This window comes from Neophocaena asiaeorientalis, unplaced genomic scaffold (genome assembly GCF_003031525.2).
Source record: "Neophocaena asiaeorientalis asiaeorientalis breed wild unplaced genomic scaffold, Neophocaena_asiaeorientalis_V1.1 scaffold844, whole genome shotgun sequence".
NCBI classification, from domain to species: Eukaryota; Metazoa; Chordata; class Mammalia; order Artiodactyla; family Phocoenidae; genus Neophocaena; species Neophocaena asiaeorientalis.
Window position 1 is genome coordinate 258,694 of NW_020175044.1, and position 16,401 is coordinate 275,094.

General features: G+C 41.8%; 1 protein-coding gene across 2 annotated transcripts in view; it reads right to left on the minus strand.

The window, feature by feature from the left end:
- ANKRD44 (ankyrin repeat domain 44) overlaps window positions 1-16,401 on the minus strand; it is a 307,899-nt gene that overhangs the window by 29,268 nt on the left and 262,230 nt on the right. For both annotated transcript variants that reach the window (XM_024763443.1, XM_024763444.1), the window contains one exon: window positions 5,211-5,282. In XM_024763443.1, the coding sequence (XP_024619211.1) occupies window positions 5,211-5,282 (72 nt within the window). The remainder of the gene's footprint in view (window positions 1-5,210; window positions 5,283-16,401) is intronic.

Here is a 16,401-nt window from a genome sequence, read left to right on the forward strand (position 1 = left end):
AAAATAGCAACCATTTATTGAGGGCACTGAGCTCTAATCTTTGCACACATCCTTTTTCTAGATCAAAACAAGCAATGTTAATTAATTCACCCAAGATCACTGAAGCTAGTAAGTGACAAAGTCAGGTTTGAAACCCACAATCTGTGACCACTAGAATCTATGTTTTTAGGCAATGTCTTATCATTTTTCCCAGCAATTCCATTTAATTGACTTTCAAGCAAAATACTTTTGTGCCTATGTGTAATGGCTCAGGGAGCTTAATAATAAATATTGAATCAGAAATCTAGGATGGAAAGCCTTTAGTCTAACCTAACTTCTGAAGCAATAATTTCATTGAGTACTTCCTGTGTGTCAGGCAGGACTAGACACGTAGCACCTTATTTAATTACTACGACAAGCCATGGTTTGGATGCTATCGTTATCCCCATCTCACCAACAAGGACACAGGAAGGCTGAGATGTTACTCAGCCCTCAGCCTTATGTGGTGGAGCTGGAATTCAAAGGCAGACCAGTCAGATCCCAGAGCCTGAGCTGTGGGCTTCTCATGAGCTCCTACTATGGATAGGATGCAACAAGACCATAAGATATATGCTTCTTTAACTTTTTCTTACAGGAAGTTTCAAATTTATATAAAGAACAGAGGATAGTGTCACAAATTCCCAAACACCCATCACCTAGTTTCGGCTATCATCAACTCGCCATTGGTGATTTTAAGCCAACTTGGGAGCACCTATCCTCCTATAAAGGGCTGTGGCAACAGGAGCGTCTACATCAGGGTGTAAGTCAGTCTATCTCATTTGACTCTGGGCTTGAGTCTGTGGCTTATTTTTGCATAATCCCTCTTCTAATTTTAAATTGTAATGGTAGTGACTGATTCAGCTTGTGTAGAAATCCTGACTTTACATCAAAGGGAAATGAGTCCATGTAGATAATAGATGGTTCTAGATGCTATTTGCAAATGCTCGTTCCTTCAGTGGCAGTTACTATGATGACAAAGATAGCAAACATTTACAATTTCTGTCAATTTGACTTAGCCTAGGAAAATAGAATTGGCAACCTATAAACTGCATGCGTATCTACAAAGCACCATGGCTCACATATTTAGATTTTAATAAAGAGAAAACCCAGGGCAAAGAGAAACATATTCAGGAAGGAAGGTGATGTAGACAGATCAGCACTGTCCAGGACAGCAGAGTCACATCAAAGGGCACTTAACTTAGGCGCTGACTTAAGAACTTAACTCCTGTAAAAGACCCCTGCAGTTTCTCCTTTAATTCTCACAACAAAAAATAAACCCGTTTGCATGTGTTAAAGAGGCTTAACATTAAAATAAAATGGAGTGAACCCTACTGAAGGAAAGCATCAGAATTCCAATCGATATTTTCTTCTATATCAGGCACTTAAAAATTCAAAGACGGGATGGTTGAAAGGCCAGATTTATATATAGAATTCCCTTTGTTTCTTCCATTCGTCAAGCCTGCAGCTATTGAATTTTAGTATCCAAAAGCATTACGATATGGAGTTGAAGACATAAAACTACGTATACTATACTTCCAGGGCAATTTAAGGGAAATAATAAAGGTAAATTTGCTAATACAAGAATTTTCACTTACCTTCACACTTTAGGGCTTAACCCTAGAAACAAACTACCACATAATATGGAATTCTACTCTGTGGTTAAATGCATGATTCTGTCTTTAGGCAGTTATGTGGTTCTTAGAGTCTATAAGAAAGTATAAAATAAAGCTTTAAACTCTCTGAAAGAGACTCAGGTAGTCAGGAAAGAAGACCTTTCTCATATCAGCAGTGCATGATGAACACTGTCTTATTTTTCTTTCTATTCCCAACCTAAATCAGGTGTTTAGTGGATAATTCCACAAATAATTTCTAAAATATCTCCAGGAAGAAGTAATCACACAAAAGAGCAAATATGCTGGTTCAAAAAGCATGTAGCATTTTGGCTTTCGATAGACAACCCAGTTTAAGCCTTCACTAGAGGTGGCAATCAAACATTTCAAATTTGTTTTACAAAAGACTTTAAAAATCTCATTAAGTAACTTAAATACTTCTTAAACATAATTAATTTCTTTGAACTTTTTAGATTGGAACTGAGGGCAGCAAGGAGAAAGAATTTGGGATCTCAACAGAATCCATGAAACAATGGGTCCATCTGGAAATCTCGACAGCTGGAGCCTTTCATTTGCATAGCCGTGTTTCTTGATTTAATTTTTTTCAAGTGGATGAAATGCTTATGAAATTTACTGGGCAGATAACCCTGGAGACTTGACTCATTCAACCAGGAAATAGTAACTCAAGTCCGGTCAGGTTTCTTGGGGTAGTCAAGGTTTGGGGGCATCTGGTTCTCTTTCACTGTAGAATCTTCCATGGAAGAAATAATGTGCCTTGGGTTTTAATCAAGTTAATTGCTACAGGGGGCCCTGGGGAGGGCGATGGGCATACTTGCGGGGTTCTTGGAGCAAATAATAATTTCTTTAAAACGTATTAGCTTTTAGAGGGAAAACATAAAATAGTTTTAGAATTGACCCACGGCTATCACCCTGGTCAAAGTTATCACCATCATCGCTTGCCTGGTTGTCTAGTTTCTGCTTTGTTCCCTGACAATTTAAACTCAATGCAGACGTTAAAGGGAATCCTTCTAAGATAAAAGTCGTATCACATCATCTGTCTCCTCAAAACCCTCCAAACGGTTTCCTCTTTTGCTCACTGAAGAAGTCAAAGATCCCCCTGGAGTCTGTGGCCCTCCCCCGCCTCCCTGCCACCTCTACAACACTCGGACCCCTACCACCCTCCCTGCATCACTGTGCTCCAGCCATGGTGGCCTTGCTGTTCTGGGAACATGCCAAGTGTGCTCTCACCCTGGGGACCCTGCACTTCTGCCCAGAGCATTCTTCTGTCCGAGACCAAATGGTTAGCTCGTCGCATCCCCAGTCAAACGTGAGGTGCTATGTTGTGGGAAACAGCGCCCAGTCCGCCACCTCGATGCTCTCTGTCTCACTGCTCCCATTTGCAGCACTTCTGACCACCTGCCACATTGTATATTTACTTGTCTATTGTCTCTCCTGGACTGCACACTCTACAAGGACAGTGGCTGGGTTTTGTTTGTTGCCATCTCTCCAGCTCCCGAAACAGTGTTTGGTACACACACAGTCAGTATATGTCAAAGGAAAGAATGATAGTGATGTGACTAATAGCGAGGATGATAGTGCCAGGTGCTGTTCTAACTGCTTTACGTGCATTAACCCAGGTCATCCCCCCAGTGGCCCTATGACAGAGGTACTGCTATTCTCCCCGTATTATGAGTGGGAAAACTGAGACACAAGAGGTTAGGTACTTGGCCAAGATCATACAAAAAAACAATTAAATAAATTAACAAATTGGAAAGGGTTTGGGGATCCTTAACTGACTCACTCCTTTGAATTTACAGATGGGAAAACCATGTCCAGGCGAGTTGCTAATGAGAAGACTGGTGGCTAGGATCCCCTAGGTGTAGAACTACCAAAGCCCAACTCTCTCCAATGATATTGTACCACCCTGTCTTTACAGGACTGGGAACCCACAACACTTAGCAGAGCACCTGGCACCCAGTAAGCACTCAACAATAATTTTTGAAAGAAAAAAAAAAAAAGAATGAGAGATGATAGAATTTTTTGGAAGCTAGGAAAGTCTCTTCTCATATTACCATTAGGCTTAGCAATGCAATCAACCCCACCTTCATAGGGCATGAGAATTCTACCTGAGATAACCTTTCCAATAGGTCTCTCCCAGCTTTGGGGTAACTTCCCCAGGCACAGCAGATGTCTGGGCAGAGATTCTAGGGTCAACCTTTAGAGCAACCTGTACTAAGAGCCAACTGGTATGAAATTTTATACATGTAAATATCCCACCCTCCATCCACCTTTTCTACTCTAAGCCCATGTCTGGAAGAAAGACGAATGGACATTTTAGCCTGATTTCACTGGACTCAGTGTGTGCGTGTGTCCGTGTGTACAGTCGCTGCGTTGGTAGATGTGGCAGAGGGTGGTGAGTGGGATATTATCAGGTGTGCTGGTGAGTGTGTGGGGAGACTGGCAAAGAAGCGAGGGCTCCATGAGTGTGATCGGTTCATCCCAATCCTTGTGGGATGGCCTCATCCCTTCTTACCTTGCCTGACTGCTTAAGTAGGCCATCAGTAAAACACTTCTCTCTGCTCTCCAAATTCTCCACCTCAATTTTTCATCAGAAGGAAACTGAATAAGTGCTTATGTGTGCATGAAATGTCATAACCATTAAACACAGAGACCCAGCATCCTACTCTTCCCAACATCCAGTCTCTGGGTGCATCCAAACACCTTCTTGATGGCCCTGGACCGAGGCCTCACAGCTCAGCAGAGCCCTGCGTAGGTGAGCTGGCTGTTGCCAGTCTGAGAGGTCCCTAGGGAACAGCTGCTGCTGATCGACGGTTAGCAAGACCTTAACTGACTTACAGCGGTAGTGAGCTTCCCAGCTCAGTCACCCTCAGAGAGAGTTTGGGGATCCTCACTCTGAGCTACTGCATTTCTCTTCAATGACTGGGATGTGGAAAGGAAGCTTTACTGGTGGCAGAAAAATTCCTGCTCCCCTCCCTCCCAGATCTCACCCAGTACAAGAATCAGCCCCTGATACCTCCTCTGAGACCCCGATTCCAAGCCCAGGCAGAAGCAGCAGAGTTGCAATTATGCATATTTTCATCTTGCTCTCCCAAGTCTGTATTTAAATATCTCAAGTTTTTAATTGTGGCATTCGATTATCTGTTAAGTTCAGTACTTGCTGTCTATACTTAAATCTCTAAAACCAAAATAAAACATTTCCTCAGTTTACTGATTTAACTACTAGATAATAATAATTTAGAGACTTAAAATTTATAACAATCATTATTCTTAAGGGCACTGTGATATGGCTTCATGCACGTTGTCTCTTTTCCTGTATCCTCACTTCACAGATGGGGAAATCGAGGCTCAGCCAGGGTAAGCCATGTGTCTGAGGTCACCAGTGAGAAGCTGGGATTGGAATTTGAGACATGCTTTCTCACCGCAGCCTCAGCCTTCACCCATGTACTGTTTCCATTATAAGTTATTATGCAGTGCTATGCTTTCCTTTTAAGAGCAGCCTAGTTTTAGGAACACTTAGGTTCTTTTTGTGACGGGGGAAGCTGCCCACAGCATCTCACTTACAGCTAAGTGGAGTGGACTCTTGGTAGCACCAGCCTCTGACTCTTCAAAAACACTGTTGGTTCTTTCCAAAAGCTGTGGAGACACAAAGAAAACAACAGTACGTGAGTGCAATCTGCAGAAGGAATCCTACTTTATGGATACAAATGTTGACATAAATGAGAAAGGAGGCTTCAGAAACTTAAGAAATCATGCAACTTCTCAGAAACATAAGAAATCTGATATAGCATATCTAAAACAAATATGCTAACTGAATATTTCAACTTCTAGGTTATCTTAGCATTTGTTATTCAAAAGAAAGCTTTCATACTTGAAAAGGTGCTCAGCTTCACCAATCTAGGCAAATAATTCATGTTAAATCCACTTCCCACCCAGCAGATCGTCACAACGAGAAAATTACAATACCCAGGGTCTATTCCATTATCAAACACACATTTATGGAGATAGCGTTGCAAAAGACTTAGGAAGCTCTTGTTCTCATGGAGCTTACATTCTAGAGCAGGAAAACACAGACAAACAAATAAACAACATACACATAAGAAGATATCTGGTAGTGAAATATGCTGTAATGAAAGTAAAGTAGGGTGATGTGAAATGGAGTGACTGGGAAGTTACTCTACAGCTGATGGCCAGAGGAGGCCTCTCCAAGCAAGGAGATGACAGTTCAAGTGAGACCTGAATAAGAAGAAGAGTGACATCAAGTCAAAATGTGGCAGGAGAGCATTCTGGGAGCAGGAAGGAGTCAGGGCAAATGCATCAAGTGGGGATGAACACGGTGAGTTCAAGGAATGGAACAGATAGCGTGACTAGGGTATGATGTTGGTGAGGGTGTCAGGCAAAAGACATTTCATTGACCCTTGTTGGGAGAACAAATTGTTAAAACCTTCCCGGGCAATTTTGTGCATATCTTTGACCCTAGGAATTAATCCCCAGTAAATAATTAGACAAGCGCACAATGACACATGTATAAAGAAATATATTCATTCAACAAACACTTGATGAATGACTACCAATGTGCCCAGATACTGTTCCATGCACCGATTCGATAATAAAAAATATATTCAAAAATCAATTTTTTCATGGGGGGCAGGGCAGGCAATAGAAAAAAGAAGTTATATAATTAATTAGAAGGCCGTAGGTGCGATGGAGAAAGATAAAACAGAGAAGGAGGGTTCGGAAGGCTGGAGGAGAGGTCCATTTGTAACTTTAAATACAGAGACCAGGAAAGGCCTTACTGAGCAGGTGATGGCTGAACAACGTCTGAGGGCGATGAGAGACTCTTGTGGATATCTGGAGGAAGAGCATTCCAAGCAGAGGGGCCAGCAATTGCCGAGTCCTTTAGCGACAGAGATGCTTAAGATCATCAGTGAGACTGGAGCAAGGTGATCAAGGATGAGAATGACAGGAAAGGAAATCAGAAAGATGGTGGCACTGTGGGTGGTAGTATCACAAGGAGCCTTCTGGGTTGTTGTAAAAACTCTGTGACTTCTATCCTGAGTGAGGTAGAATTTCACTGGCGTGCTTTGAGCAGAAGGGTGACATGTTCTAACTTTTAGACTCTAGGGAGGGCACAGAGACCACTGAAGAGCTGGGGCAAAAGTCCAAGAGAGAAATAATGGTGGCTTGGACCAGCAGGGAGCAAGTGGGGACGGAGAAAAGTGTTGGACTGTGGATATTTTTGGAGGCAGAGTCAACAGGATTTGCTGATGGATTGAATGTGAATGTGAGAGAGAAGTAAGGGATGACACTCAGGATTTTGTTGTAAGCAACCTGAAAGATGGAGGTTCCACAAACTGAAATGGAGAAGTGAGTGGAATATATGTAGCGGGAAAAAGCAGAAGTTCGATTTTGGAAATGTTAGGTTTGAGATGTTTTTAAAGCATCAAAAGTACATGTTAGGGCTTCCCTGGTGGCGCAGTGGTTGAGAGTCTGCCTGCCGATGCAGGGGACGTGGGTTCGTGCCCTGGTCCGGGAAGATCCCACATGCCGCGGAGCGGCTAGGCCCGTGAGCCATGGCCGCTGAGTCTGCGCGTCCGGAGCCTGTGCTCCGCAACGGGAGAGGCCGCGGCAGTGAGAGGCCCGCGTACCTCAAAAAATAAAAAAAAAGTACATGTTAATCGGCAGCTGTAGGATACACGGGTGTGGACTTCAGGGTATTTAAAGCCATAAGGCTGGATGAGATGAGCCAGGGAGTACACAGAGGAGGGAGACTGGATCCTGGGCACGCAACATTAAGAGCTAGAGAGATGAGAAGGAACCAGCAGGGAGATGCAGATTGAGCAGGTGAGCTAGAAAGAACATCAGGAGAGCAGGAGGTTCTGAAACCAAGTGAAGGAAGAGTTTTAAGGAGAGAATGCATAGCTGTGTCAAAAGTCCTGACAGGTCAAATAAAATGGGGCCAGAGAATTGCCCATTGGGTTTAGGAGCATGGAGGCTATTAGTGACTCTGCTAAGAGCAGTTTATCAAGACACTGTTTATATGGGAAAAAAACCCAACCAACAGAAAATGAATAAAGAGCAATAGGGATGGAGTAAATAAATTGTAGTGGTATATGTCACCACTTCTGATAAGCTCTCCCTCTTTATGTTGCTGTTAAGTTCTTCTCTGTATAGTGATGCATCCAAAAGGGACAAAAACCCAACACCCAAAGCCTTGATGTGTGGTGAATATGGCAGTATTCAATGTCCACTCCAGCCTCCTGACTGATGGGATTGGGCTGCCCTATACTGCAGAGACTAGACAGCTCTAAACTACATTTCCTAGACTCCCCTGAACTAGGGTTTCAGATCTGATTTAGGTTCTGCCAACTGGATGCAGTCTGAAATTTTAGAGGCAGAAGTGAGCAGACGGCATCTGATTTCTGATGGTGTGCAGAGTCATGGAGACTTTAGCTTGTCTTTTAGCTAAAGGTAGAGAAGCAAGACAGGGATACAAGCATCCGTTTTTGGCAGTGTGAATTAAGCAGATGCTGTGTGGCTCTAGGGCCAATAGCAGTGGCAGTGACAAGTCTGTCCCCGTACGTCAGCTGGGGTGGTGTGTCTATGGAGCAGCCATTCCAGGGCTGCTTTCTGAGTCCCCATCTCCCTGATCATGAGGAAGGGGCAGCCACCCTGGCAGTCCAAGTGCAGTTTAGGTTTATTTCTGGAGGATCAGCCTAGGGCACCCTCTTCTAGACCTCCCAACAATATTATAAACACCTTTTTTTTTTTTTGCGGTACGTGGGCCTCTCACTGCTGTGGCCTCTCCCGTTGCGGAGCACAGGCTCCGGACATGCAGGCCCAGCGGCCATGGCTCACGGGCCCAGCCGCTCTGCGGCATGTGGCATCTTCCTGGACCGGGGCAGGAACCTGTGTCCCCTGCATCGGCAGGCCGACTCTCAACCCCTGCGCCACCAGAGAAGCCCTATAAACACCTATTTAAAAAAAAATCAAATCTTATTCTGCTTAAAACAGCTAGCATGGCTTCTGCTTCCTTCGAATGCACCCTGACTGATTCAAAAAGTAATACAGATTTATTTAAGTTTTCTTAATGGGGATGGTGAAGGGGAAATTACACCACTCAACACACTAGAAAGCAAAACTTCCTAACATGCTCTTTACCCATTTTTTTTCTCCCGGAAAGTCCCAAACTTGTCAAGTGGAAAAACACATTTTAAAGCCATATGTGTGGAATGATACCATTTCCATTTAAAAAACTGTATTGATATGACTACACATGCAGAAAAAAAGACGAGAAATATATACCCTAAAATGTTTAACACAGTAACCTAAATGTGGGAATACAAATGATTTTCATTTTCTTCTTTATCTTTCCTGATTTTTTTGGCCATGAATGTGTATTGTTTTGGGTTTATTTTGTTTGTTTGTTTGCGGTACGCGGGCCTCTCACTGTTGTGGCCTCTCCTGTTGCAGAGCACAGGCTCCAGATGCGCAGGCTCAGTGGCCATGGCTCACGGTCTTAGCCGCTCCACGGCATGTGGGATCTTCCCGGACCAGGGCACGAACCCACGTCCCCTGCATCGGCAGGCGGACTCTCAACCACTGCGCCACCAGGGAAGCCCTGTGTATTGTTTTTGTAATAAAAACACTAAAGCTATTTCTGTTTGGAATAAAAGCCATTAACCTTCCTTTTCACTTAATAGAATGATGTACACAGACCCCTAGATAGGTCCAGAACTCCTTTCTAGTCAATGCATGTGAAACAAAATGTTTGCATTCTCTGGTAGATCAAGTAACAGTGTAAAATTTACCATCTAAAAGCACACAATTTCAAGTTTTCAAATAATACAATACAAATAATTATATCGGAAGTATAAGACATTTTATGTTTGTTTTCATTAGTGCGAGAATAGAATTTAGAACTTAAGCAATCTAGGATACATTAGAATAATGAGAGCAAATTTAATTTTAACTTCAAAACTAATAACTTTAAAACCATCTGCCATACATAGTTGAAATAAAAGTAGCTTCAACTGCTTGAAAAGGCTAGAAAACAGCTGTTCTTTGCTTTGTTTTGCAACATTATCACCTGCAAGAGTTCCTGGAATTGACAGTGCGTACCAACTCCAAATCCTGTCCTAGGATGAACTTTTAATCAAAGGAACACAGAATCATTTCCACCATTATCACAAACACGATGAACAGAGGCAAGAAGACAATGTACTGTTTACAGTCAAAAATTAGACATATTCCCAGAAGATTTATTGTGGAAGATTTTTCCACACGTGTACTTTGATCATTCTAATAGCATGTGATTTTTACTTCAGTCATTCACTACACGTTTGCTGATGTCATCTCTGTCAAGGAGTCTGGGTTAGGCACCAGGATTCAACTGTGCAGCGAACATATGTGGTCATTGACCTGAGAGAACTTAGACGCTAGTGGGGAGCCCACAGAAGTTAACGGGTAGTGAAAACAGTGAGGTAAGAGCTAGGATGCAAGATGCTATGGGAACATGAAGGAAGGAGTACCTGACATAACCCTGGGGGTCAGAGAAGACTCTTCTGTAAAGGAAGGCTTAGCCTGAGACCCAGATGGTAGGAATCTGTGAGGCAAAGAGAGAAGGGAATTTCTAGGCAGAAGGAAGAGCATGTGAGAACACAACAAATACGAAAAGCTTTAAGTTTAATTAATAAGACTAGATAGCATGTAGGGGTAAGGAAAGAATGAGGAGCAAGTAGGCTGGAAACGTAAGCAGACGACAGATTAGGTATAGGGTGATCATATCATTATCGCCCAATTCAGGACATGTATGAGATTGACAATTGCGCCGGGATAACAGCTGTAAGCCAGGACATCAAATCAGGATAATTAGTGAGAGTCATCGCAGTGCTTTCAGCCGGGAAGAGGCATGATGACGATCAGATTCTTGGGTTTCGTGAAAATCTCTCTGTGCAGTGTGGAAAATGAGCTGCAGCGGTGCTGGGGGTGAGGACTGCAAGCCTAGAAGCAGGGAGATCAGTTAGGGTATTTCAACTATGGGATTTCTAAATTATGAATTAAGTTGTTAAGAACAGACGGTGGCCTATACTACAGAAGAGGCAGAGGAAATGGAAGAAAGTGGGGATATTCAGGACTTTCATTCACTCCTTTATTCATTCATTCAATAGTTATTGAGTACTGTGCTAGGCATTGAGATTTCCAGTTCTAAAATGGTCCTTACCCACATGAACCTGAGAGCCTAGAAGGTGTAATAGACATCATTCATCGACTGAACAGTGGAGGAAGGGGAAAGTGTAGAGTCAAGGATGACACCCAATTTTCTTGCTTTGGTAACAGGGTGAATTGTGATGTCTTCTTTAAGATAAGAAACAAGAGAAGGCACAAGGTCAGGGGAGGGAAATTGTGTTGAGCTTTAGTCTGAAGTGCTGCTGGGACATTTAAGGGGACATGTCCACTGGACAGATGGATATAATGTTTGAAGCTTAGAAGAGCAATCTCGGCTGGAGTAATGGATTTGGGAATCAGCAGCAATGGCTGAGACAGGAAGCCCCCACTGTGGATGAGGCTGCCAGGGAGAATGTGTAGTGAGAGAGGACGTAAACCTCAGGAATCCCGGTATTTAGGGTTTGGAAGAGGAAGAGAGTCTGCAAAAGGGGTTGTGAGTAGGGGAGGGTACAGAGGGGTAGAAGGAAAACCAGGAGAGTGAGGTGATGGTGATGGTGATGGTGATGGTGATGGTGATGGTGACTGGTGGCGGTGGAGGCTGTGATGACCATGATATGAAGGTGCTGGTGGTGATAAGTGATAATGATGATTATCACTGATGACAGCCGAAAGGTATTAAGCATTTACTATGAGCTGAGCATTCCATGGATCACCTCAATCTATCCTCAAGTAATCCATTAAGTAACTTGCTCAAGTTCACACAGCCCGGAAAATACAGATGAGGAAACTGAACCAGGTCTAATTCAAAACCCATGTTATCTACCCCACAAAACAATGTCTTCCTATCAACTGATAAGCTGAAACTTTTTCCTGATACTAAAAAAAACCAAAAAAACAAAAACCCAACAGGGATGAGGGTAGGAGACAAGAAGAGTTTTTGTGTGTGTGTGTGCGTGTGTGTGTGTGTTTTTAAAGTATGTGGGTCTTTTTTATGCCTCTAACTTCAACAATTCCCTTTGATCTTTGAGATTTTCCTTTGTTTCCTAGGAGTGCTAAGTAGTCATTTTAGTTACACAGCAGTCACAGGGGACCTTAATTGGAATCTAGCTCCTCTAATATGCCTCTTCCTTTAGCGATTCTTCTTTGTTAGTTAAGAAGGCAATGTGAAAAAAGTGGGGAGAAAAGCAATTTGTAAGTCATTCAAAATTGACGTTTATGTTTAGAATTTTCTTTCTAATTTAAAATTGATTCTAAACATGTAGAGTCCAAGGGAAGATGCAGATACTCAGCACTGCTCAGAGACTCCACTCTGCACAAACGACTCAGGGGAAGAATATGGGGGCCGGAGGGAGACAGAGAGCTCCTACCATGACTCATTATACAAATTCGTACTTCAGCCTGTGGTCGCCAATATTACTGGAAAATAACATTGCTCTACAGAGATCACCAGCAACCTACCTTGTCAAAATCCGAAATAGAATGGCTCTTTTGAAACACAGTTACAGCTAAGAATACGTGCCAAACAAGCAGTATCATAAAAAGGCAATGAGTTCTGCACATAAAGCTTGCAGTTATAAATCAAAGAATATAATTTATACGTAACACTTACACAATCCATGCATTCACATGCTAGTTTTCACATTGAATTACACTCATAAATCCAATGTACATGTCCAATATGTCACCATCAGTTTCTACTGGCTCAATAAAAAATTTGCACTCATTCCAAGGATCGACTTGGTCCTCTGCCTAAAAAATCTATTAAAATGGCTGCTTTAATAAAGCCTTTATCTGGACTACTTAATCTTATTCCTTGTTATCTCCAAACTCCCAGAATTGCTTCTTTTCTCATTTGATCAATCATTTATGAACCCTGTATGGAGAATCTAGCACTGCTTGACCTCTACCTCTTCTCCCACAGCGTCCTCCTACCACCTTGCGTTTGCCAAGACTCTCTTGGCTGAAAAAAAACAGAAGGTCTGAGATTCAAGCTACTCCCAACCCCCACTGACAAGTAAAGATGGGCATCTGAAGTGGGAATTGAGAGAAGAAAGCTAAGATGAGAGCAAGCAGGCTTTTCAACCATCTTATTCGTAAAATGTGAACTCTCTGATTCAGCTCGGGGTGGGGGGTGGCTGGGATGCTCTATAACTTTAGGGGGCCTGAGAAAACGATTGTATTTAAGATTATAACAATTGATAGGACATTTTCTGAATTTGGAAGGCAATACCACAGGACCGGAGGACTCACACAAAGAACACCTCAACGTCTTGGATTTTAAAACAGCAGAGATAATAGAAGGCCAAGTTTAAGCCTCTTTCTCTAAAAAGTGAATCTGTGATAACAAAATCAAGAATAAATATGAACTTGACCATAAGCCAATGGGCCGCTAGGTTAACAAAACAGTGATCTGATCCAAAATTGCAAGGAAACACACAAATATTACCCTTTAGCTGGGAACCCAAGCTTTGTAAGTAGTATAGCTTATGACTAGTTATTTGAAAATATGGCAGGAAAAAATCCAGGGATTTCAAGAGACCTTCAGCTGAACTAAACCAGTTTCTAAATGTGCTATTTAAGGAAGCAGAAACCAAGTATGGTTCGGAATATAAAAACAGAAAGGTGTAGCCAGTGGGTCTGTGAGGTAACCCTTGCTCTTGTCAGTGCTGGTTAGACTTGGACTACATAACTAGTTTCCACAGGTGAGGAGGGAGAAGAGGAGTTAGAAAACCAATCAGAAAATATCCATGGGGACCATGTCAACGAGGTGCTCTGAGGAAAGTTTTAAAAATGGATTTATTTATCTTTTAGCAGTGAGGACATTTATGAGTCTTCAAGTCAAAGGCCTGGAAGCAGACCAAGGTCCCTGGAAAGTTGGCACCTCTGTCAGAAATTCTATTTCACATTCCACTTGTCTGTGCTTGAGAATGAGATGCTGTTTAGGTAACCTCAAGGCCAATCCTGAGTCCACTGTGCTGTGACCTGACTCTGGCTCAGGCCAGAAGAGGGGGCTGAGTCTGCGGAAGTTTCAGACCACCCAGCCTATGTCAACGCTCCATTCAGAGGCTCCCAGGGGCACAGGATAGAGCTCGGGGGATCCCACAGGTCTTCCAGTCTCAGGCTTAATATAATGTTTCAGGCCATACTGGACCTCAGTGGACGCCAGGCCTTTGAGCCTAGCCCAAAATAAACTAGCTCCCTTCATGATGGCACTTCAGTAACAGCAGTGACTGTTTCTCAGGATTCTGTTCGCACCCCTTCACAGCTATTAGAGAAAGCCGTGTTGCTTGAAATTGTTAGTAACAACAATTACTGGAGACTCAGTGGTTCCTAGAAATGCATGAATCTAATCTAATTTCTGCCTTCTCCACTCAATTCCGTAAGTAAGGAACCATTAACTTTCTATACTTGTGTAAGTCAAGGTCTATGCAACTTCAAAAGGAGATAACACATTTGTGAGGAGGGCACTACTAGAAGCTTAGCTAGATTAAGTTTCCAACTCTTCTTGGGAGCTGGTTTTGATAACTCTGCTTATCTCCTCCCTCCAGTGTATATTCAGTTCCTGGTGATTTCCTTGCCAATTAAAAGGCAGAAGAGCCTGTAGTATGTGTAAGGAAGGCTAATGAAACCTGCTGTGAAGATAAAGGCAAAAGCAAGGTACAAAATGCGTGGTGTTCAAAAACTATCTTGCAAGAGCCTTAAAAATGTTCATGTACTTTGACCCATAAACCTACTTCAGACTCTATCCTGAGAAAGTTTTAAGCCCGAAGCCATCCAATAGTGAAACAGTATAAACAACCTAAATAGAAGAATGTCTAAGTTATGACTGGTCCAATAGTTGAACATTATTTAGCTTAAAAAATGTTTACCAAGAGTTTTTTTTTTTTTTTTTTTTTTTTTTTTTTTTTTTTTTTTTTTTTTTGGTTTTGTAGACTCTCAACCACTGCGCCACCAGGGAAGCCCACCAAGAGTTTTTAATAGCACTGGGAAAGGATCATGTCAGAACAGTTTATGGAAAAATAATCAATGCATAAAATTGCATATTTAATACTATCTCATGTATGTAAAAAATAAAATATGTGAGAAGGAGACTGGAAGGAAATATACCAAAAGAGTTAATAATAACTGCTTTGTAGTGGAGGGACTTTGGGTGTTTGATTTCTTTCCACTTTTCTACATATTCTAAACTTTCTACAACAAATATAGATTAATAAAGACTAACATAAATTTCTATTTAAAAGTGAGATGGTTGAGTCCAAGGTCCCTTTAGCATCCTACCCAGTCAAAATTTAGGCAGGGGGAGGTCAATGTTTTCATGACCATGAGTGGTATATCTTTATTAAATCAATAACACCATTCTGGCTAGTATTACTATTGGTTGAGTACATTCCTTCATGGCCCTTAAACTGCAAATTCCTTAGGGGCAAGGACTACCTATATCTTGTAGGAGGTATTCAATACTGTTTATTGAATTTAATTTAAATCTGATAAGTGAATGAGAGAGCACTAGTGCAATTAATTACAGGGTGATAACACATTTGCTGCCTTGACACTGCAGAACTATCGAAAACATTACTGGGATCTTATATTTTGGATGGATTTTTCCCTTTAGAAAAACAATGTGAATACCATATGCATTGCTACATTTAATAAATCCACCAACCAGCAAAACAAATAAACAAACCTGACCTTTCATAGAACATGGTCTTGTAACTGAAAAATGCTCTAGGCTAAGTGTGTCTTTCTAAACCAGGATGTCAGTTTGCTGTTGCCAGGTAGTGGGAGAACTCATCCTGAGGTGACACTCTGGCCTTCTGTCATAAGGAAGTAAAGAAGACTAATGTCAAATTAAATTTTGATACGATTGATGTACCAATACTATGAAGAAGGTAAGATACTAGTAAAAGAATTCGAAACACATTTTCTGGTTGTAAATACCTAAATCAGTCCAGAGAAAGCCAGATAATACGTTTTTGAAATAATGAAACAGTAGAATTCTTTTCATCTTGCCATGAGTGAGCCTTCTAGATAAGGAAGAGCATTAAAATTAACTCATAAGAAATATCACTCTCTTTAGGGAAAAGATAACCATGGTTCCTGAAAACACAAGGACTTATCCAAGGTTGAAGCCAAAACTGATTATGGAGAGAACAAGGGTTTTAACCCACTGAAGGAGTTGCAAAGAAGCGCTGCAGAAGCTATCGCAAATGTGAAAAAAATCATCAAAATGCTCCCTATTATTTTCGAGGTTCCCTGGCAGCTTTGGATTTAAATGATTTAACTAATGCTCAGAATTCCTAAATTCACTTTTTCCTAAGAAGGATAAAAATATGAAAAGACTCTATCTGGGTTAAACAGAATCAGAAGGCATAATTCACCATAATAAAGAAATTATTCTCTTTGGTTCCACAGTTTTCTATAACCGAATTTGGTTTCATTCTTTTGTGTGGGCAGTGAGCCAAAAGAGGGAAGGAATGCTGATGGCTTTGAGACAGGATAGAAAAGAGAGATAGCTGAAAAGGGTCCTTAAGAAAATCTCTGAGGGAATAGGCTGCAGTCACCAGCAAATTCCAGAAGCAGGAATCTC